At 40.0% G+C, this 24760-nt stretch overlaps 2 protein-coding genes across 2 annotated transcripts in view; one reads left to right on the top strand and one right to left on the bottom strand.

The window, feature by feature from the left end:
- LOC130606589 (dynein axonemal heavy chain 5-like) overlaps nt 1-24760 on the bottom strand; it is a 459050-nt gene that overhangs the window by 224914 nt on the left and 209376 nt on the right. The window lies entirely within an intron of this gene.
- TMEFF1 (transmembrane protein with EGF like and two follistatin like domains 1) overlaps nt 1-24760 on the top strand; it is a 119868-nt gene that overhangs the window by 61699 nt on the left and 33409 nt on the right. The window contains exons 2-4 of the mRNA XM_057423094.1: nt 9036-9145; nt 13396-13525; nt 20062-20088. Of these exons, the coding sequence (XP_057279077.1) occupies nt 9036-9145; nt 13396-13525; nt 20062-20088 (267 nt within the window). The remainder of the gene's footprint in view (nt 1-9035; nt 9146-13395; nt 13526-20061; nt 20089-24760) is intronic.

Below are 24760 nucleotides of genomic sequence, written 5' to 3'. Positions count from 1 at the left end.
AATAGCATTTTCCCATTGACTGTAATTGCACATACCACACAACTGTCAGGAATTAACAGTATAATTTATGCAAAGGAAAAACTGTATAGGAGTCCCACTATGGACTCTTGGGCTGGCAAAGTATAAGCACTATTTTTAAAGTTATCCTACCTGAATGCATCCATTTGTATAGGCATAAGTATTCAGCAGCAGCAGTTATCCAGTATGCTAAAAGATCTATGCGTTTGGAAGCATTTAAATAATCCAAGTCTAAATTTCCAGGTCTCAATATGCAAAGACCATAACAGTGCCATGAGTGGAAAACAGCAAATGACCACTTATTTGCATGTGTTTGTGAAAGGAAACCACATTGCATGTGTGATTTCACACCTGAACCTTGTCCTGACGTACACTCCCTCAACTCCTTCAGTTAGTATAATGTTAGACCCCTTTTCCAAGCAGCCCCTGATTTTTTCATGAATTTATAGGAAGCTCATTGTCCCAGGCATCTACAGTTTTCAGATTTGGCTGGAATTGCCCAGTGAGTGCAAAAGTTATTGGAAGAAACCAATGGAGACACATTTAGAGAGTTGCTGCTCTTGCCTAACCTTGGTTTCCTTAGGAACTAAAGATTGATAATACATGTTATAATCAATCTTGCTAAGAATGTGCTATATGAGCTTGTTTCTTTTCTAATATTTTATTTTAATTTTATGTAAAAATATGCAGCGACATACTAACTTCCTTACAACAGCCTTGCATAATCGCATTCAGTAGTTTTTTTGTCATGAGACAGATTCGGCTTTGGAAACAAGTTTTGAAGTCAGTGTCCTGGGTTGCTGCTACAAGAGCACACCAGATCTGTGTGCTGAAGACCAGATTGCTGGACCACTTAACCTTGATAAAAAAAGTGTTTGTGTGAGAGAAAATCATTTGAAGTTCTCACTTCATCTTTCCCCATCTCCAACCAATTGCACAGGTAGTCAGTTTGTACCATTTGCTGAAATATTCACCTACAGATTATATGTAATTTCTGAAATATTATCAAAGCTTTTAGTGTAACCAAAAAGTGCCTCAACTTTCTCTACAAATACTTTTTTATTTTTTGTGATGGAAACAGAAATGCACCATAGAATGAATCCAATATTTTGACAAAGCTGTCATCGAAACACTCATCACTATGACACTTTCCTTACTTTTTTCACACCGAATAGAGTTAGTCTGAGACACACTGGTAATGTGAATAACTGCAGTGTGGGAGACTTTCAGGTTCAAAGCCAATCTTGTTACCTTGCTGTGTGAGTGCTAGTTGTTAAAATTTGCTGTGGTTTCCTATTGTGTGCAAGAATACTAATTACTTTAGCAGCACGCCTGCATTCTGGTTTTCTCTGTTTTAAAAGGAGACTATAGTGACTAGAAATGTAAAAGTATAATCATCCTAAGTAAATTGGATGGCACTTAAGCAATCAAATGTTAACGCGGTTTTGTAAAAGTAGTTTTAAGGAAATATTTCAGGCTTTATTCTCTCACATAGCATTCTCAAGAGCCAAAGAACAGCTTTCTTTTTCTGCACAGTTGAGTCTTAAATATGGCATTAAGGCACAACAAAACACGTTTTTACTGGCCTTTTAAAATACTGTTTACAATTGTTTTGAAAACAGCAGATTTGCCACCAGCCACCCAAGGCATCCATTAACTGACCTGTTAAAAACAATGTCTGGGACTATCTTAATTCCATTAGACCACAGGTGTCTATTTGGTTTTAGGGTAATTTGTTGGGTTGTTTTTTTTTGTTTGTTTGTTTTTCATATAACCTCTAGAAGTTCCAATGAATTATTTTCTTCTAAATGCAACTGTGAAAGAAAATGATATCATATCACAGAAAAGGCATTTAAATGAATTTCAACTGGTCCCATTATTTAAAACTTAATTTCTCTTAGATTACCTAGTGTTATCATGCATTTTCATTTTCCTCTTTTTCTCTGTTTTTTTTTTAAACAGCTTTTTTGCCTCATTCACTTTTCATTCTCCACAATCTTAATTTCTTATAGGTTAGTTCTTGCTAAAAGATCACCTCAAATCAGTGACAACAGCCATCTTCAAAGGGGGTATGCAGTGTCTGAATGGCATCCTCCTTACCCCCAAATTACTTACTAATAGTTTGTCTTATTGTCTGTTTTCTTTCCTGAAAAATATACATTTTCCTATGAACAAGATAGTATGATCCGTTCTGTCTTGCTTTGACTCATCTGGCACAAGCAAGTATTATTTATTTGGACAAGTAATTACTAATTTTGTCTGAGGGGCTTATCTGCTCTCTTTTTCCTCCTCCAAATCTCAGACGATTTCTGAGAAGAAATTCAACAGATATAAGCTCTGCAATGCAAATTATCATGACTTTTGTAGTCCACAACTGCTGAAACAGGTGGGGACAGTGGAATTATATGGATAACCTAATGTAGAGATCCCTGATTAATTGCCAAGTAAGTAACATTTTCAGGTTTTGTCAGTATTGTCCTTGTTTTGGAAGGTTGTGGTTCTGAAGGCACCATGTTTTAGGACATAGAATCATAGAATCGTAGAATAGTTGGAGTTGGAAAGGAACCTTAAGATCACCTGGTTCCAACACCCAAGCATCCTTTGTGCTCTAACTGATGAAGCGAGGAACAGCACTCACTCCTTTGGTTGCAGTGCTAAAGCCAGGGTTCCTCCTTGACCAAGGGACTGGTAGCAGTGGCCGCTTAATCACTTTCTGCTAGGAAGGGTTATATTTCAGTGAAACACTTTATGAAGAGGAGATGAAGAAAAAGCAGGAGTAAATGCTAGGTGCTTTATTTAAAGGACATCAGGGGCAGGTGTCAAAGAAGTCAGTGGAAAGCCTGGTGGGTTCCTTTCCTTCAGAACTCTTTGTGTACATGTGCACACCTGAGCAGTACCTGCTGGCTTGTTTTAAAATAAACCATCTTCACCACACAGGCACAAAGCAGGTGGAACTTTCAGTACTTGGCACACAGTACCTCACCTTCAGTACTTGGCATCCGTTCAGTGCATTTGGCTCCCAGTGTTGCTTTTTGCTACAGAAACAGATCACAGAGATTACGGTAAGAGATGTAGCTTTGCACTGGTGGATGTGGCACACTGAAGCTGGTGGAAGATGAAAACATCCTGTTGTGTCCACCATACAAACAATTTTTTCTTCCCATCTCCTGCAAAGTAGCAAGACTTGTGCATGTCCTTGAGTTTGTGCCTCTGTTTCACATTTCTACTGTATGAGCCAGAAGACCAACATATGGTTTCACTGCCTTGGAAGAAGCCACAAAGTCTCCAGAAAAAAAGCTATTCTTAGCTAATCTCACTGTTGGGGTAGCATAATTCCATTAAGGGGAACACTGCTTTTCAGAGTCTGATGAGGCTTAGTCCTTCCTTCTCAGCAGCTTTGCAAATGGACCCACTTACTTCAAAGATTATTTTCCCTTTGCACTTCTTAATTCAGTCTTCAAAGCAGAAACATGTTTCTTGTATGTTGCTCTGACATTTTGAAGGGGGCAGAGAAAGGGTAGTGGATCAGCTGTAAAGAAAGCTAAGGAGGGAAACTGGTACAGCAGCTGAAGGAGGAACCAGTGGGGAGCTGAAGACCTGCAATAAAATAAATAAAGTTCTGTTGTACATGGCTGTAACTTGCATTCTATCTATGAGATTTGCACCCAGTGGCTGAAATAGGGAGTAACTTCTGGTGCTGCACTTCAAACACGTATTGACAGTGTAAGAATGAGATCACATATGGGAACTCCCAAAATTATGCCTCCTGTCCACCTGTGTGTAACAGCTCTGTAAGCATTTGTATGACTTACTGCAAGAATGGCTGTACTGGGTGCACTTTGAAAGACTAATGAGACAGGGCTGAGGTTGTAAATTGAGGTTGTAAATTAAGACACCTAGATGTAAATGTTGATGTATAGATGTGTACATGTGACCTATGTGTCTGAACCAATATCAAAGTCACTGTGGGCGATGGAAATCTAAAGTGACTTAAGCTAGTACCAGTTGGGATCCTTGTATATCTGCATGGGACTTGGTAAAGTCACCAGGAGAGCTGTGCTGTTTTGTTCTGAGCTGGGACCTGGAGGTTAGCAGATTTAGAATTGTACAATCATAGAATAGTTAAGGTTGGAAAGGACCTTAAGATCATCTAGTTCCAACCCCCTGCCATGGGCAGGGACGCCTCACACTAAACCATGTCACCCAAGGCTCTGTCCAACATGGCCTTGAACACTGCCAGGGATGGAGCATTCACAGCTTCCATGGGCAACCCATTCCACTGCCTCACCACCCTTACAGTAAAGAACTTTTTCCTTATATCCAATCTGAACTTCCCCTGTTTAAGTTTTAACCCGTTACCCCTTGTCCTATCACTACAGTCCCTAAAGAAGAGTCCCTCCCCAGCATCCCTATACCCCACCTTCAGATACTGGAAGGCTGCTATGAGGTCTCCACGCAGACTTCTCTTCTCCAGGCTGAACAGACCCAACTTCCTCAGCCTATCTTCATACGGGAGGTGCTCCAGTCTCTTGATCATCCTCATGGCTCTCCTCTGGACTTGTTCCAACAGTTCCATGTCCATTTATCCCAGGGGCATCCAAGGTGCCCCTAGGGAGAATCTTTGAAGCAATGATTTTCTTCACCTGTGAGGCCACTCAGCTCACCTTTATGTTTCAAGTGGCCAGGCTGTACTTTGGAACAGCTGGGTGACAGGCTGGCTATCATCCTGCAGTCTCTGAGTATCATCATCTTTGATGTGGGGCAAAGGGTGTGACTGACAAGTGATGTTTTATTCAAGAGTTAGTTTAAGGCAGAGTTATTACTGTGCTTGTCATGTGAGCACCTCAGCTTTATAATCCCCAAGGGAACAATTTTTATTAAAGTTTTTTTTTCCTCATTATGTTCCTTAGTAATTTGCCAAAACCAGAAAAGCCAGTGATTCACCAAAGCCAGTCCAGAGTCATAAGGCTGATTCCCAGAATCATGTAGGTTAATGGTTTTCTTCTCATTAGATTTTTACTCTCTTCTGTGGTCCTGAGAACTCACCTAGTCATAATGCCACTATTTCCAGTATATTCTGTGGGCTCTAACATACCCTCACATAACATAATTTCTCTTCTGAGCCCTTTCTGAAGCCAGTGTTGACCCACTTCAGCTGTTCTTACAATTCTGGGAGTACTTTTAGCCTCTAGAGTACAGACCCTTTATGAACTTTCCCAGGTCTGTATGTGTGTCTGTATGTGACCTCCATGAGAGGTTATACCTCCCAGTTTGAAGCTTGAATTCACAAAACCCAAAGTGTTTGGAGGACAGAAAAACAGCAGTGAGGTGCGTCACACTTTTTCAAGAGGAAAAGCTGGTGAGGGGTGCTGCATCTTCCCTGGTTGTGGTCCTACCCACAGGAAACAGGCAGGCAGGCAGAGTGTTTTCCCAGACACAGATGAAATATTCAAGAGGGGAAAAGCTGGCAGCACTGCTACTAAACCTACCCACTCAATTCCACATGGGAAAGGTAGTTTTTGATTCCTTATATCCATCCATCATTACTATGTGCTATTGCCAAACCCAGGAAAAACATCAATTTTGAAAAAAAATAATTGCTTACAGTTACCAGGTTTGCCCATCTTAGATTTTATTTTATTCTCCAGGTATCCAGATGGAAGCAACACGTTTGATGTACTTAAACCTACAAATTTGATTTCATTTTCAGGTTCAGCATTTAGACACATGTAATTTAGCTTGTAACGAGAGGTTCATGCCTCAGAGCAATGCATTTTCAGGTCACAGGCAAAAAGCCAATCTCCAGCTACTTGTATTGAGCTGTACTTCAAAGTCTCTGAAAGGATTTAAAACGGAGAAAGTTTTTCACATTTTTAGTGATGAATCAAATGATCAGAAGGTGAATTAATGTCAAAAGAGGAAAAAAGAATTCCAAAAGACCTTGATGTGGGTCTTTCTTTGCAGCCAGATTCCTGCAAGGTGCTCTGTGCTGGTCAGCCCTCACACCCCCAGGAAGTGTATTGGCTGAACAGATAGTAGCAAATCATTTTTAATACCTCATTTCAGGTCTTAGGAGATTAATTTTATCATAAATTTGGAAGCCTGATTTAATTGCACTAATTATATTTTCTCCTGGGATTTGATGGATTACTACTTACCATTTTCTCGCTGTAGGTAATGAATCGCACTGAGGCTTTCTCTTACTCATACCTGCTGAAAGTCTGGGAAGTGAGGTGTGATAGGCATTAAAGAAACATGTAAGAAATTACCCTAAATCACTTGCTACATGTTCTTACTCCTTTCATAGGTCTGTTCTCACGTGTGATGATAATGATTCCGTTCTTCTGGAAATAATTGCAGAAATAATTCTCTCTCTATGGGGAATCCACTGAAGAGAGAGCATCTTGCAGACATGCTGTCTTCATGGTTCCTCTCCACATCTCTCTATTATCATCCATCTTCATCTATTCATTTTTGAACCAAATGCCATAGATGTGGAAGTCATTATGGCCACCACACCCCCTGGTACTTGTGATTCCATCAACGTAATCATGTGCATGTCAGGGGCTTGGTTTCACAGCTGCTGAAATTTGCTACTGAATAGAAGTGGGGATTAGGTGACATCCTGTCATAGAATAAAGTTCATCAGTCGCGTTCAAGTGCCAGTCACCAGGGTATCTTGTCTTTTGTACAGCTTTGAAAATCACGTTGGCTTCTGCTTTCTGAATGATCTTTCCCTGCTTAGCATTCATCTCATGCAAAAAAGCTTATAATCAGTATTTATCATTTATGTGCCAAGAAAAACAATCCACTCCTAAAACTGAGTAACCATTAAAGTGGTGTGCTTTCTGTCATCTTAATTCCTCTTGTGCATTTCTTTTCTTTTAAACGAAGTTTTGTTTTCTTGAGGCAAGAGGGATCACAAAGTCTGATTCCCCACACCTACCTTCATATCTCCTGTTACAGTTTTGCTCTGAAATGTTTCCCTTTCCTACTGGCTTTTGCAGTCAGAACAGTAGGTAAGTTAAGAACAAGCACATCTCTGGTTCAGCCTTGATGCTGAACTGCTAACTGGGCTTCATTTCTGACTTTCCCCTGCATCCTTCCCCTCCCATGCAGAAAAGTAAGGTCCCTTGCTCTGGTGAAGAGGCTCCTTCCGGGATGGTCCTCTTCAAACTGGGGGACACAGAGGTTGGGGGAAGTCTGTGTAACACCGCTTGGGCAGCTGGACATTGTGTGGACCATCAGGATTTCAAGCATCAGTTGTGGCTGCCAGGGGGTTTCTTCTGCTGGCTGGGGGTGAGGTAGGGTAGGATGCTGAGTGCAGTGAGCTCTGCTGGGACCTTCATCGCTTTAGTTTCCTGAGCTGAAGAAAACAGAATTTTGAAAGCTATTCACACTGTAATTTGTCTTGTCTGGTTACTCCCTTTCATAAATTGCTTTTTCTCAGATGCATTATCACCTAAAGGTGGATCCCCCTTTCAGCTATGACAATCATTTTTTCCTTAATTAATCTTGAGAGTTTGTTCATTTTCATGGAACAGTTCTTCGCGAGAAGAAAGAAAGGCACATTTCCTTCAGGAGCAAGTTATGAACACACTAAATTGAAAAGCAGTGATGTTCTGTCACATTAACTTGGTCACTACAAAGCAGCAGTCACGCTTGATAAATGGCGACATTAAGAATAACATTAGAGAACACGTGCACAGGGTTGTGATGGCAACCAGGGTACCTAACTGCGTGGTGTTACACAGATTACCCTCCTCATTTATGCCTTCAGGAATGATAAATGTATGGGGGAAAGAAGAAAATCAGTATTTTCTTCATTTTTTCTCACAGTTGACAAAATATGTGGATTAATCCTGTAACTTTAGTGCTTTAATCCTGTAACTTCAGTGCTATCAAAAAAAGAGTAACCACACTATATTAAATATAGAAGCATATGACACCTAGAAGAATTTATTGCAGAAATAATTTTATAATTATATACTTATTTATATAAACGATGGTTGTGGGTATATAATGTTACATAAACCCACACGAAGAGTTTTCCAGGGTGTCTGTCACTGACATACCCAAGTGCTGGCACTGCTGTGTGCAGGAGGGTGACTGACTATTTAAGACTGTAAGTGGCAGTGATCATTATTTTCTTCTGCCTTTGACCTACCTTTCCCCGTTTCTGAATGGTTGGTATTCAGTGCTTCCTTTAAGCCAGTTTTCTGCATAGGGCTTGTTTATTAAAAGTCACAGACATTATTTTAAATCACAACACTGTCAATGAATCTCTTTAGTGGGTCATATTGCCATAGAGTCTTGGAGGTTTCTGACTGGAGCCGAAGCGCAGACAGCTTTGAATGATGTCCTCTGATATCAGTGGAGCCTTAAACAACGGCAGGGGATTTTTCTAGAGCCCTTGGTGTGATTTTCACCTTTTTATTGCAATCGATAGTAACAGCACTGTTCCCACACAGCCTGCCAAGGTCACGTTTAGGCTAACACTGATAGCTTCCATTATCCCAGCAGTGCCTTCTTTTGGTCTCTCTCTCCTATATATATTTCAAATCAAATAGTTATTTCAAAAGAATGTCCTTATCCTGCTTTAAAACTGCCCTTGGCTGTGATGGCCAAAAGAGCTTAAAGCCATGTAAGCAACCTTTGTGCTGGAGCTGTGTAGAGCCCTTGGTTTCCATCTTGCCATCTGTACCTCTGCTGTATGCTTACTGAGGCAGGAGCTGCATTTGTGCTCCATGTTTTTATGCAGCAGCTAAAGCAGAGGACTCTGGTTCATTAGTCTGGCTCCTACAGTGCAGGCAAATTATAACAGTTTTAACATACTTTGGTTTATTATTAGTCTGAAGGATAGCAATGTGGGCAAGGCCAGCTTTGGCATTTTTCCTTTAATTTCTGAATGGGGTAAGGCAGTGGTGGGGCTCAGTGGGTTTGAGGACAAGGAAGTCCCATAATTACTGATCTTACAATTTCTTTTCTGTCTCCTTTTTCTATTTTTTTTATTGCAGAGTTAAATGTAAGGGAATCTGATGTAAGAGTGTGTGATGAATCGTCATGTAAATACGGAGGAGTGTGCAAGGAAGAGGGCGACGGCTTGAAATGTGCGTGTCAGTTCCAGGTAAGGGCTGCTCACCTTTTTGTTTGCCGTTTTTGGCCAATCTTTCAGGTGTATTGAAGTATTTGATAGAAACTTGATAGAAAAAATTGGAAAAAAATTGGTAGAAATTTGGTAAAAACTTTGCTCCTCAACAGGCTTATATAGTCTAACCATAAGCTCCCTCTTTAATGGCACTGATTGGGATGGTATATGACTGACCTTCACCAGGGTCTGCTCGGGGAGCGAGTGAAGAGTATAGTGCCATGTTAGCTCCCTGCACGGTTTTGGTAAGTCAGGCAGGCAGCAGCACAGAGCAACATGAGGAAGAACAGAGGGCCACCACGTGCTGGGTGCTATGAGCAGAGGTGGGAAGTGCTAGGTAACAACCACCTCTGCCCCCTCACTTTGTCTCATCTTGCCCCAAGACCTGAGATGGGAGGGAAGGCGACCTGAAGCAGAGTGGCCAAGCATTGTCTCACACACAGGATGGAGCTTTGTAATTTAAATGCGGTACTTATTATGGATTACTTACCTTCCATACATAGTATGTGGATGACTCTTCCTGCCCTGCTGGTGGCTGAATGTGGTATATAAGACCCAGGAAAATCTTAAGCACTTTGAAAATCAGATAATAACAGGAGCGCCAGTGATCATAAGGTTTATGAATGAAAACAGTGATTTAGTCCCACTCAGGAATATAAAAAAGTGCAGAAATTTGATAAAAACATCCCCTGAACTTTTAAAACGTGGTAAATAGCAAGCTCAGTTTGCTTTGCTGGTTTCTGAGCCTCCAGTTTACAGTTTTTATGACTGTCATGGCAATCCTTCCTCTCCACCCGCCCCTGACTTTTTACAGAAAAGAGAATACTTTCTTCTTTGAGGTTCTTTCTGTTTACAATGTATAGTCAGGACAAATGTGTCAAGTATTACGAGACTGTTGGTAAAACTGGAAGAGGTGGCAGTGTTATCAGCCAACCCTGGCGTGGGCTATCGTTCAGTGTTTTAAAAATAATCGTGTGTTCTGTTTCCAATAAATAATAAATCAAGGGGAACCAGAATAGCAACAGTGCATATGTGATCTTACACTGGTTTTGGGTTCCAGTGTTTCAGAGCTGGCTTTTGATGTTGTGTTGTTCAGGTGGGTACCTACGCTGGGGCATTCTGCAGCTTAGATCCCAGAACAATGAGATCTGACTGCCTTTTAAAGGGAGAAAACGTTCATGCAAGAGATTTATCCATCACCCCTCTCTGTAATTTTTATTCATGAAAGATGATGAGACTAAAATACAGTAATGATTAAAAAAACAAGAAATAGAAACGAAACCCTAGGCTAAGCAAAGGTTTCATTTATTTATTTTCTGCAGGTGGTAAATTATACAACTTCCTAATATTGAGGTCATGAAAATTCAGAAAGAACTAACCCATGTGATAAGCTGATACTTTGTCTCGAAGAGCCCATTTTTAAAACCATTTATTTTTAGGCTGCATATGAGTTTATTTGTATTTCTTGGAAAATTTATCCAATACTCTTAGGAAAGTCTAAGGATGAGGAGAAGGTATTGTATTTTTCAGAAATTGCAGGTTAAATTCTTCCTATACCTCTCAACCTCAATTATTTGTCTGCAACTAGCAGCACCAAAATGTCCCAGGCAAGAAACACCCAGTCCAAACTGTTAGGTTCTCTGTGTGTGAGACTATCTGATAGCTAGCTATTTATTTTTCTGACATTACAATGCTTTGGAAAGGAATCAGACACATTTGTGTACAGTGGTTCATCTGAACATGTGATGAAAGGAAGAGGTGGGGATATCAGCCTGCTCTCCCTGAAGTGTGTTTCCTATTCCTCACAAAAATGCGTATTGATTCCATCCTCTTTCCAGGCACCTCCTCTCCTTCTTCTTCATCCTTATCTGCTCCCACTTCTGGCCTGGCATCATTTCTCCACTGTTTGGTCTTCTAAAATTAATGAGTGTTAGTTTTCCCTCCTAGGATCCCCCTTGGAGATGAGTGGCTGCCAAATTTCAGTGTTATCATTGGAACAGCTATAATGTTGTGTCAGCAAGAGCTCTGCAGGCCTCAACCTTTCTGAACACCGTGTAGGCTTTCTCTTGCCAAGTCATAAAGTCAGATACCAAAGTTTGGCTCCCCAGAATCAGATTTACACATTAGATGGCAGGAGAAGTGCTGAAGGGTTCAGTTATGCTCTGCTTGCAGTGACCTTGATGGCATCCTGACTTCCTTCAGGCCTAGACAGGAGGCCTGACTAGGAGGTGGGGGGTAACACACATTTACCAAGCTTTTGGAAAGATCTTTTGCTATATTTTGAATGATGTTCAATTAAAACCTAAATTAAAACTGATCAACACCTAGTGAGTGTGTTATGGGCTGGTGGGTGAAGGTGAGGTGAGAAAGAGCTGTCATGGGGCTCTTTTGATCTCAATAAAAAAGGCTCAACAGCAAATGGGTTAATAAGATAACTGCTTTAATAAGACAGGATAGAAAAAGGAACATAGTGAGTAAACCTTACATCTCTTCAGATGCTGGGCATCCTGCAATGAAGGAGCTTGGATGGATTTTCCCATGGTACACTATGGAAAGCAGATCCCATCCATGAAGAGATTCTTTTCCTCTTGGTCATTCAAGCTATTAGAGGATTTCCTCAGAAGAAAACAACTCTACTCCTAAAGGATGTTTGCATGGGTACTTTTGGCTGTCCTGTACCAAATTGCTAAAGGCTTATCAAACTGTAAAAAAAAAATCACTTTGCCTCTCATTTTCTATCTTCAGGACAGAAACCTGAAATTATAAAGCATCACACAGCAACTTTAAGATTGAATAAAGAATTATGTATCAAAAAGTACAGTACCCCTCAAGAGTTGCCTGTTTAATTATTCCCTTGAAGTGACTGTTCAGAATGAGATGTGACAGGACTGATGGCTGTGGTTGGATGTTTGAGAGCTACTTACTATGGGAAAGTATTACAACGCTGTTAGAAATAATATTCAGACCTGGCAGCATGACTTATTTCTGTCCATGCATACTTAGTTCATTGTCAGTTGGTCATCTATAGCAGGATGACAAAGGAGGGAGGATAATTCCCTTCAAAATTATGTTTTAAAGATTGAGTATTTTGAGGTTTGTGTATGCCAAAGCATAAAGAAACTGTTGTGGCAGAGACTGTCATTTAGAATTTGGAGAAGAAACTCGTGCCCTTTTGGGGGCAGTTTAACTTAACTAATGTTGCTGTTCCTGTGTGAACTCTCACTGGTTGAATTGTACCAGTTTAATCATACACTTTGTATGATTAAGAAATTTGGTGGCTAGTCTGTATGTTTGCTCATTGCTTCCTGTTGCCTTGGGGCTTTGAAGATGGAAAAGATGTCTGGAATTACAGTTACCATTGCAGACCCAAACAGGGCAATGTCTCTTTTTCTGTGCAGTGAAGTGGGGTTTGGAATTCCAGCTCAGTAGGGAGTGTTGCAGCACTTGCAGGCGTTAGGCAGATTAGTGGTCTCACTGTGTTTCCTAGCATTTTAATGCACATTATATGTACAAGAGGTATATAATCCATCTTTCTTAGAATGCAAGAAAATAGCAAAATACAGGCTGCTCCTACCAAAGCCATTTTGAATGATAAATATTCTCTTCTTCCTTTCTTCTTACAAAGTGCACCAGTGCTACTGACTTTGAGCTTGATTTTTTCAGTATAGTAATACAAAAGCATAATTATAATTGTTGACCAAGTAAAACAGACTCATGACACTCATTAAGTTAATGGGGATGGTGATTAATTTCTATCTCTCTTGAAAGATCATTCCGTGGCCAAAAAGATCAGCAAATCTCCCCTTAAGCACTGTTCACCTTAAATTTTCCTTTGCTCAGTTTCAGTCCCTTGTACCCAGTCATACATTCTTGTATTATCTTGAAGAAATTTTGTCTGTCCTCAGTGTTTATCCTTCAAATACTTCTAGATGCCTGTCATATTCCCTCTAGACAGTACCAAGTCCCACCATAGTTATTTTGTTCTTTTAATCTTTTCTACCGAATTCTTATGTTCAGCCCTTATGGAGTTGGACTATTATTTCAGTGATCCGAAAGGAATACAATAATATTGAGAAACTAATATATTTCAAGTCTTTCTTTAGTGAACAGGGTTATAAGTTGCTGCTAATAATTCATATTTACACAACTATCTTCCTGTATGTTAATATGCAGTTGAGATTAACCTCATGATTTTTTATGACTTAGTTACTTTATACTTTCTTTTTCAGTGTCACACAAACTATATTCCTGTTTGTGGATCAAATGGAGACACTTACCAAAATCAGTGCTTCCTCAGGAGAGCTGCTTGCAAGCATCAGAAAGAGATAACAGTGGTATCAAGAGGACCTTGTTATTCTGGTATGTAAAACATCACTTTGTGTCACTAATGAACAAAGTTATATGGTTAGCTCTTTAGTTTTGCCCTTAATTCCAGAGATTTTAATGTTCACGCTTTTCATAGAATGAAATATTGTGGAAATGTTCCTCTTTTTCTTTCCTTTTAGCAATCCTCTTTAGCAGTGGAATGTTTCTATAGAGAAGAAATCTGATATATCTTCTGATATGCTAACAGGTTAATAAACAAATAGTAAAAGTAGAAATACTTTATCTGAGAAAATAGTTAGTGAATGCTTCTGTTGTATGTATAGAGGAGCCTTGATATTCATCAAAAGGCTTACAAATTTGGAGCAGACTCCAAATTAGTCATTTTTTTAGGACTCATTTTTTGGACATAGAGAATTAGTGTGACAATCAGCAAGTGGCACTGACAGTCCTGGCTGCCACTCGACCTGTATCCAAGGCACCATCTTTGACTAATTTCACTTTAGGTCATTACTCTGAAAGGATGCGTAACTGTTACAAATTCATTGTACCTCTTATTTCTAATGGACTGGCATTTTCTGTCTTTCCACACACTTAAAACACAGATTTTCCACACACTTAAAATACATGGGAGAAGTTTTCACTGTTTCGAATATTGCAACATGCACTTGGACACAGGAACGTTAGCCACCAGATGTCTTCTGGACTTCTGGACAGATTCAAAGCTGGCAAGACGAGACACACGGCTAGCTTTCTCAGAATTAAATGACTCAATAGCATCAACAATTGCATTCTTTGGTACATAAATAACACACACAAAAAATAAATTGTGGGAAATCCCTCATCTTTTGATACACAATAGTTACTTGGATTAACATAGGCAAGGTTACATCTATATGGCAGCCAAAAGCATGACCATGGGTCAGGTGTACACTGCTAGCTGCCTTTATGTTGGCTAGTCTAGATATTGCTGATGATTTAGAAGTAGGAGCCTGGAGCTCACCAATAGCTGCAACATCCTACATGGAAATGAGGGTAAGTATATGGGCAGTGTACCTAGGCCAAGTCCTTGCTGCTGCCAGTCTCAGAGCTACCTCATTTAAATGCTACATGGCTCTTTTAAGCTTGCTGCTCTAATGCCTTTGACTGCAGCACAGACCTATGCTGAGATTAGGAGTTGTTTACTAAGCTCCAAAACAATCCTAATACTGTTGGTCCTAATACTGAGTGAAACCTGTATTTTGTGCCCAGCTCAACCACATAATTCCAGCATACCTAAGGCGGATGACTGAATCTACCTTCTTTCCCAATCTCACACCTGTAAGTTATCTCTAGATGCTGCAGAAACAGGACAAAAATGCATCGCAGTCTTGGAGCACTCACATATTCCTGGAACAATAGCCAAGGGGTATGAAGGTTTGAACTGAGAGTATGTGTTTGTTGTTTTCTTTTTTAATTTCATGCTGAAAGTATTTTAAGAAACAGACTCACAGCTCAGAAGTTCCTTTTCCTCACTTAAATAAAATACTGGGATAATGTTTGGGGAACAACAAAAAAGTGTTATTTTTTTGCATGCATTCCACCCTACTAAGAAAAAGACTTTTTGAAATGAAAAAACAATTCTTCTCAGCCTCAGGTTGCTGGCAGCTAATTCCTAGGTTACTCAGCTAGTCTGGGATTTCTTTTTTAACCTTCCTCTCCTTTTCTTTAAGTCCTACATAAACCCAGGAAACAGCACAATTTTTAGCACTTAGTGTAATAGTTGTAGACATGCTGAGACACAGCTGACCAGCAAGCACTGAAAACATGTTTTTGAAACTGAGGGTGTGATTCAGCCTGAAAACTGCATTTGCACTGATGCAATTTAAGGTGGTTCAGCAGAGCTGTATCAGAACAGTACCTGCTGTTCCCTGTGCGTCTAGTGCTCTCTGTTTAGCCTAAGAATATCGGATGATAAAACTTGTCACCTGGAAGCTCTTCCTGCCCCTCCTAGGGTCATGGTTCATTGAAGAGTCAAAGCATTTGTACCCTTGATCTGCTACACGTATAATGGAGAATCAAATGCCAAAATTAAAAAATCCTTTAAGGCTCTCATTCATTTTCACTGAGCACTTCCAAATTTGCTATGAAAATGCCTTGTTCTGTGACCTCATTGGGAGCTAAATACAGATTTGCTGGTTTCCTATCAGAGTTTCAGTTTTTCAAAGCAAAGCTTCATCCTGGTGGTGTCTCACTCTGAGACAATAGGATGAAATTCCCCCACAGTGTTGTAACAACTATGTAATATTTGAAGCACATCAGACTTCTGAATCGCATACAAGAGTGAAACACTTCCCATTTGCTGGAGGTTGATGCCTTCTGAAGCAGCAACCCTGGAACAGACTCTATTGATTTAGTCAGACCTATTTCTTGGCAGGTAATATTTTGATTAAATTTTTACGCTCATGGGTGATTGAGCACCGTATTTATATATTCATTTCTTTTGTCCAAGTGCTGTCAGAGTTGCAAGACCCTAAAATAGGCAAAGTTAAAAAAAGGCTCAACTACAGGTGCTTTAGGAATGAACAAAATGCAAATTTTGACATTAAAAATGGTGTTTTGGAGAACTGTAAGAGAATGTATGGCTGAAATTTTCAGGACTGCATACCAAACTTAACATTGTCAAAGCCCATTTTTCAATGAAGGGACATTGTGGGGTTCTTTTATCAAATATCAGCATTTACAGACGTGTTACTATGCCTAATTTTACCTGGCACAAGTTATGGGTGATGAGGGTCTGTGGGTTTTAGACTATGCATGTAGCCCCATGTTGCAATGTACAAAGAAACATGGAAAATGAGTAAAATGCAGCGTTAGAGAAACTGCATAAAGAAATCTACATACAATTCAAACTACACACAATTTTGGTCTACAGCTAACCTGACCTTTTGTATTCACAAAGGAATCATCCAGTCCATGACCAGATGGAGACAAGGAGGTCTGCAAAGCGAAGTCCTTGCTTACAGTACTTCCTACCTTTTACAGCTTCTCCTCCTTGCTTTGTAGGATTATGTTGTGAACAAGATCAAAGCACTGTTCCAGCCTTTTTCTTTTTTATTTCTTACCCTTCTCAGTTCCCTGTTTGCAGTTCAGCCCACAACCAAATGCAGAGAAAGGACATGCAGCAGGGTAGGGGGAGATGGCAATACCCACATCAGGGCTTCTGCCAAACTCATAGCATCATTGGTCTTACTGATGATCTGATGACTTGGTTGGTTCACAAGGGGTGATGTTACACTGAAATTTGTTCATGTTATACTATTCTCTACCAGAAGTTATCCTGAACAGGCTTGCTAAACAGATTTAAGAAACCAGGAAGAGAGTTCAGGCAGGGTGCTCAGAGCATTGAAGAGGAGTGTTACCAAGTTCCTTGATTTCTTCTGCCTCCATTTGTTGGTGAACTTACCATCTTTTATTAGTTTAAAGAAAATTAAACTGATTTAATAAATAAGAAATAGACCTTTACAACTAATTTCTAAGAATATGTGTTCCTGTTAGCCCGCACACAGAGCTACAACTTTGACTGCTGCCAGGTTTATATTATATGCACATGAAAATGTAACCACACAATGATGTAGTATTTGATATATTGTATTTTTAGCTTCTCAGTATAGTCTATATATTTGGAAGGCACAGTTCATTGCTTTCTGCTGGGATTTATAAAGTAAAAACAAAAAAGCAAGCTCTTTGCAGAACTAGAAACAAACACGGTATCTCCATTAGATTTAAGGAATTATTCTCTTAGGAGTGGCTCATGGAATGGTCTGCTTGCTTAAAATTTGTCACTGGGCTGTTTGTCCTCCTGTTTCTACTTAGCAGCTTGGAGCTGGGTGTTTTGGGGGGGAAAGATGGGTTCAGTTTTCATGCTAGTTTGAGTTAAAAGCCATCCCTCTTGAATGAGACTCTTTTGGTTTTGGAGAGTGTGCCTTCTGCCTAGGCACCGGAGCAGCCCCACAGTGCAGAAATATCTCCTGTTAAGAAAGAACTGGGAAAAAAAAATGATTCTGTCTGTAGCCTAGTGCTTACAGCATTCAGGTGCAGTGTCTGATCCAAGTGCTTCTTTACCCATTTTATCCAGAAACTCCCTCATGAATAAAAGCAGCTCGCAGCAGAGGCCTGTACATTTGTGTATAAGCTTATTTTTATAAGCCTATTTGGAAAAGGGTGGTTTAAATAAAGAGAGAGGTCAGCCATCCACTCTCTAATTACTGACCTCTGGCTGGGGTGATGTTATCCCTGTCCAGCTTCCCCACTTGTTTGAGCATCTTCTTGCCAGCTCTGGGTGCACGGAGACCACTTTTGGAAATCCTGAATTGGTGAAGGGCTGAAAAAGAGCAAGGCTGCTTCTCCGAGTAAGCTTGCAAAAATGCTACTTTTTTAACCAGCAGCTGCTTGGGAAAACCTAGCCAAGGCTTAGGAAAAATCAGGAACACCAGCTTAGTTTAGAACAGTTACCTTGGAGACAAGAGTCCTAGCATAGATCCTAGCCTCGGAGGGGAGGCACAGGCTCCTAGTGAAAAGTTGAAAATGATTCAGTGTTACAGAGGGTCACACTCTTCCTTATGGTTTCTTGAGGCCTGAAAGCTCAGAGAAACGTAAATGGTTCTATTCTGTTATTGTGACATTCTGCCAAGTGGAGACAGAGTTGCCTGTGGACTATATCACACCAATGACCCATAGGAACAGGTGGTCTGAGCATCACTTCCATCATTTACTTGGCTGTCTCGTTACAGCTTGTACTGTTTGTGATGGAACCTCCCTTGAACCTCATATATGCACACATACACACCTCACGGTATAACTGGAGCCCCTCATGCTGGAGCTGAGCGGCATTTCTCACCTTGGGGTTGAATGCACAAGGGAAAGCAGAGTGAGAACTGGAAATAAAAGCACGGAACAGGTCAAGCTTCTTTGAGACATTTTAGCCTTTGTTTTTACTATGAATTACATGCCGAAGTGGTGCATGTTTGTAGGTCAGCCTACTCTCCCCCAGAACAGCTTATGACACAATTCCATCACTACAAATAAGCCTATATACTTAGCTCATATAAGTAAATTTTACTCTTTCAAATTTCTTAATGAAGCAGTACCGCATCAGATGGCATATTCCTCAGTGACTCAACAGTGACATTTTATCGGAGATTGTCTGCTTTGTCAGTAAAGTGGGTCACTATAGATGGAACAAGAGCCCTTCTGTTTTCGCATTCATTTCTCTAAGGTGATAAGCTCAGTCTATTAGACACAGAACAGTAGTATAGGAGGAAAGAAAGGAAAATTTAAGCAGAGGAAAAAAACCTCTCTATTCCTGGTACTCCATGTGACAGGAGACTATTTTTTAATGTGTGAAGTGACCCAGTAACATGGAATTTCACACTTCCATCCATACCCTAAAAGGAATTATTCTTAGAAATATAGCTCCTTAAAGAAAAGGCAGGGAGGGAAGTGAGCAAACAAGGGGTTTGGTTTTTCCTCCAGTGTGAGCAATGAGCTCATATGTCGAAGGAAGACTCCACTTTCTGTCTGGTCTCCTTCTTCTTTCAAATTTATGGAAATAACTTCAGCTGCCTTCTCCATCACCAAAGCAGACATAAAAGGAGAGGTGTGGGATGAGCAGGTGTGTGCTTTGCTCCTCTTCTCATCTTTCAGAGAAGCTGAGCTAACAGCGATGGGGAACAATTCACTAACAGTAGTTGCCATCTCGTCCTCTCCAACTCCTTTGAGCAAGAAAGGATGGGAGAGTTTTGTGACTCAGAACATTTTTAAGGGCTGGTTTTTACTGCCATGCTAACTGAAGACACATGCAGAGCTCTGCCCAGTGGGATGCACATCCCTGTGCAAAATCCCTAGCCAGCTCTGTAATGCTCTGAGTTGGAGTTAGTTGGCCTAGGGTGGTGAGGAAGCAAAAGTCCTGTTGATGCTTGAACTGCTAATGCAAAGGGGATGCAGCCACAAGCTGTCACTCATCAGATGCTAATCCAGTCAATCTAATGTCAATGACATAACTATGCTGTTAGAGCATCCTTATATGAAGTGATTGACTCAGCTGAGAGGAGCTATTTTGTCGTTATATGACTTAAGCTAACTTTACTTTGAGGACTACTCTTCTGGATGTACTTCTGCAGTCAGGTGATTTATTTATTGCTCCTTTGTGTAACACTCTCAGGGCCAGGGGGTAAAGCCCCCAAATATTAAAAAAAAACACACTCTGTACCTTTCATCTCTTTTGAGTTTAACAAATTTTAATCTCTAACAGTTGAAAAAAGGCTAAGAAAGCAATTTAGTTTTCAGTACTGAATGGTGTTGTTCCTTGTGTAAAAATATCTTGACAGGGAAGACCGAGAGTAGGGCACGATAAGCATGAACAAGCTGTATTAAAGGATGCCAGACTTGATGTCGGATGTTTGTTTTCACACCTGGCTCATGAAATGTAACACCTGTGTAATGTTTTTACAGTGACAAGTTCCTGAGCAAACTGCTGCTCCTGGAGCAATATTTTCATTTGCTTTCTTTTTTTCTCTCCCTCTATTTTTTAGATAACGGCTCTGGGTCAGGAGAAGGAGGTGAGTACCAAGCCCCAGTTATGCTTGCCTTTGTTCTTTCTTTTTAACTCTATGAGTGTCAGTTTTATATGCATAGTTGCTGAATAGTGCATGAGTTAAACAAAACTTATGACAACTTGAAAATAAGCTTTAACTTTGCAGGGTTATCTGACCATCTCAGAATAGTATTTGTACAGGAATAGGTCGTAGCGTGCATTTGACCAATGTTCTTTCAGATTTGACCTATATAAATTTTTCCTTTGTTGCCAACAGTATAGATCCCTATTTCACCTGTATTATGCTCCTGGAAATATCTGTTCACAATGAATTCCTATCTGCAATTTTTTTTGGCCTTCATTTCCTTAGTGTCTACAACATCTGGTTACTACATTATCCTTGGTCAAACATGTTTCCTTAAAATATATAATGTGCATTACGATACCTGTTTTTGTGAAATATTTTATGTGTGTCCATTCAAAGTTGTATAGTCAAAGAGGGGATGTAGCACAACTGGTACTAGTAGAAGTGTTCCTATCTTTGAATGCATCTTAACCTTCTTCCAAGGATTTAAAAAAACAACCCAACATAATTTTATCTTAATTTTATCTTTGGTACTACTAGCAAGAATACATGTAGAATGAAAGCTGTGCGATATAGATATACATGGACATGGAAAAGCTATTTTATTTTCAGGCTTTTTTGCATTAAGAAAGTGTTGTAGTTCATACTCAGAAATCTTGTATAGCTACATGAATATGTGCTTTTGTGGAGAAAGATCAATGGTATCATTGTGTAGATAAACAGAGGAGTTAACGTTCCAAAAATCAGGAGCTACCTCCTTCTTTCTTCCTGTATTGAATAAAGGGGAGGCATTTCCTTCTCTATCAGTAAATTCCTGGGCTGCTGCTAGCACATGGCCAATCTCACCTTTGTTTTCTTTTGAAGCAGTGGCTTTTTCTGCTCCAACACTTCCTCTTCTTACCTTCTCTGGTGACTTTTTTCTGAAGCTTTTCTTCCTGAGATTACATCATGTTCTTTCCCAGGCTCTATTTGCTTCTCCTCCCTTCTTTACTCAGCCTGTTAACTCCAATACAGCTGCTCCCTGTGAGTGCCTCAGTACTGCTATGCAGTTCTTATAAGAGACAGATGACAGCAATTTAGTACACATCTGACTTTTATTTTTGGAACAATTTTAGAAGCATTTGAATGCTGTTGTTTTTTTTTTTTTTCCTCAGTATTTCCCAATTGGATACAAAAATCCCCATTAAAGTCTCTTGTAAATGTTGTGATGTTGGTCTGGAAGAGATTGGAGGCTGACTGACAGATGTGGGGATTCTTTGGGTGATTTTATGAACAGTTCGGAGAAAAGTAGTCCAGAACATATATTTTGTTGCTTGGCTGCTCACTGAAAAGGTGAAAGGTCTGTGTTCAAATATACTCATTGCTTGATCTGGGGCAGGAGACTTACTCCAGGCCCACCATCTCTTGGTAAGAGAGGTAAGGAATGGGTCTCCCTTTGTCACTGTTGTTGGTTTTGTTCTCACTTAAAATATTCATTGAACCTGGGACAAAAAGAGCAATTGGAATGATACACCCTATGGAAAGGCTTTGTTAGCTGGGACTCAGCATGCTAATGAATTTTAATTTTAATTAGTTATACAAAACAGAATGACACCAGTTGGGGAGATTTGGTGATTCCTCCTTGCTACCTTGTATCAGTGGTTAGTGCATTATCTTGGAAGGTGGAATATGTAGGTTCAGTTCACTTCAAGCAAAAAGAATTGAATCTAGTCCCTTGGCCCCAGGTGTACACCTCCTGCAGCAGTTTTGTGAAGTTAGCCCTTTATCTATTTGGATATCTTCTGAGTGCCTTTGGGCCAATTGAAGTGCTCCTGCTTCTGTTCAGTGTGAAAACATTTTGGTTTAGTGTTTAATGTCAGATAGAAATAATATTTTAAACAACCAGAAATTAAAAATCCTGCTTAGAACTTTTTTGGATACATCTGAGCTATTTGTGACGCACTGAATTAGTACTGTCCCCATCCGCCTTCGTCACTAAACTGGATGTTGGGGTGTACTTCTGCAGAACAGTTAACTAATCTTCCGCATGTTGAGTCATTTTCTGTGTCTGAAAGCAATCCTTCAAAGGATGGAATCCGCTGTTGCTTTGATTATCGAGCTCTGTTCTGTTCAAAATCTCAAGGATATTTTTGTACTCACATTATTTTCATATCTGGAATTGTTTATGTTCCATTATTCGAGTAACTGCAATAATGTTACAAGGAGACATTAAAAACATCAAAGACTCATTACAGGCTAGGGGAATTTAGAATCAACACCAAACTTCCAAAAGAATGCTGAATCTGTTGAGGATGGAGATGCATTGTTTGGGATTTAGACAAGAAAAAGAGCAGGAACCTGAGAAGGTGACCTGCAGGGTAGAGGCGCTCTCTGGTGCACACCACAATTCTGCCTCTCTGGTTATTCCAGCTGACTGGACCATAGATCCTTCCTAGCCCAGCCTTCCCCATTGGCTTTTGGAGGAAGCCAGGGTATGCTGAGATATAATAATCACCCAGGGCTGGTAGGATAATAATATACCTTTGGGCTAAGAGAGCACAAATGGGAGCTAAATTGCATGGGGAGCTTCTGTGCCTTGTGGTTTAGGTACGGCTACTGCTTGTAAGTGCAAGGAAGCAACAATGGAAGTGGAAGAACACCAGGGTAAGTGGGAGAAAGCCAGCAAGCAAGCAAACATGCTAGCTTAGACATTTGTGTTTTCTTCCTACAATTTACATTTTGAGATGTTAATTGCAGAATCAGTGTTTGCTATGTTTCTTAAGCACACAATTAGTGTGATTGTGTATGCAACAGTGATGCTTGCACACATGGAATAGATGAGTGCAGCTGCTTGTATAGGTTCAGGAAGCATAGTGATTGCTGTGCAGGAGATGTACTGTTTGGTGGTAGATTTTGAACTGTGAAGGAAAGTACTGGGAAGGCATTTGAGTTGTGCTCTTGAGTTGTGCTCTTGAGTTGTGCTCTGAGTTGTGCTCTAAATTGCTACAGCTCTACCTGTGACAGTCTCCACTGCTGAAATTAGCTGCTTGCCTCACATGCAGCTGAGATTTGTGGTTCACACTGTTCTCTTTCATTTTCCAGACACAGAACAAACTCATTAATGATTCCAAAACTTGACTTGATGCAGATTTTTCCTCCTGCTCCCAAACTGTATGATGTTAAATACATTCAATTTTTTATGTCAGAAAGAGAGAGTAGATTTAGAACCAATTAAAAACCCCATAAAAGTTTTCTTTCTCAAAGACTATTTCAGACAACATCTTGCCTTAGAAGTTATCATGTGCCACAAAAATCCTAAAGACTGTGGAACTACTGATCCACATTCTCTCCCAAATTATATTTACTGCTACAAGATACTAGGTTTTAGGAAAAGAATTGAGAGTGGGCGAACTTTTCCAGCATGCCTGAATGAGATGGAGTGTAATTTTTAAGGGTGAAATGATTGTCTCGTTGCCTTCTGACATTCTGGATAAGCAGTTTCCTTTTTTTATGCTCTGATGACACAATATTAATGAAGAGTAGTAATAAAATTACTCATTTTGCTCATCTCAGAAGTCTGAGCCTTCAGTTAGCATAATAAAAATTACACTTATGAAACCAAGCTGTTGGTCACTTGTGGCAATGGGTATCCTGAAACCACTTCTAAGTAGAGTATGGATTATTAATTCAGAAGTTCGAGAAACTTTAAAACCCTTGTTACACTACCATTATGTTACACCCCTACAGCAAGCAATGTCAGAGAGTGGGGACTCAGACCCAGAAAAGTTGCTTAGTTGAGGTCACATCTGAAGATGTGGGGATCCTTTTTATTTGCATTTGATATGGGCTCCTCTGTGTAATCAGTCTGCAATTTCCCTGTTCCGAAGAATGCAGTCAAAATCGGCTCCTGATCCACTTTTTTTAAATAGTGATTTGTTTGAGTTTGAGGCAGAACTGATGAAAGAGAAGTTACAGGCTCTTGTTCATCTCTGCCAGTTGCAAATTGCAGGGCTATTTGACCTGCTGGATGTACTTCCACAACTGCTAGATTGGGGCATGAAAGTTATTCTCAGGCTGTCACACATCCATAAAGAGGTAGATTGCTAGCTTGAACAAAACATTTTCTTTCTTTCTAACATGAATTTTAAATTTTCATTTCTTATGAAACCCTCCATGTCCATCTGTAAAAAGACCTGTGTTGACCTGACAAGGTAGTCTGAGGAGGATTAACTTTGTAGGTTTATATGAATGTGACTTAGAATGAGCTTTTACAATTTTTTCTTCAAGGTGCTTTCTATATGCAAATAGGTTTTGGTTTTTTTTTCCTCAAGTTTACAACTTAATACTAGCCAAGAAGACTTAAAAAGAAAGAGTCATCCTAGTGATCTTCTTTCCCTTTTGCTCTAAAAAAGAGCTGGCACTCAGGACTCCTAGTGAGGTAGAAGTCCTAACACTTAGGTGAAGTAGTCTCCACGTTCAGAAGACATCAGTCTTGTGTCAAAGCCATTGTCCTCGTCAGTATTCTAAAACAGGTCCTTGCAAAACATTGCCCAACTAGTAGTGAGACAACTGGAAGAACAGTCTGAGCCATTGGTCTGATTTCTGCTCAGATTTATAGTCACATTCTACATAA

The sequence above is a fragment of the Pezoporus wallicus genome, unplaced genomic scaffold (assembly GCF_028554395.1).
Source record: "Pezoporus wallicus isolate ANWC-B61680 ecotype Strahan unplaced genomic scaffold, APGP_CSIRO_Pwel_v1 contig_749, whole genome shotgun sequence".
Taxonomy (NCBI): Eukaryota; Metazoa; Chordata; class Aves; order Psittaciformes; family Psittacidae; genus Pezoporus; species Pezoporus wallicus.
This window is presented reverse-complemented; position numbering and strand designations above follow the sequence as displayed.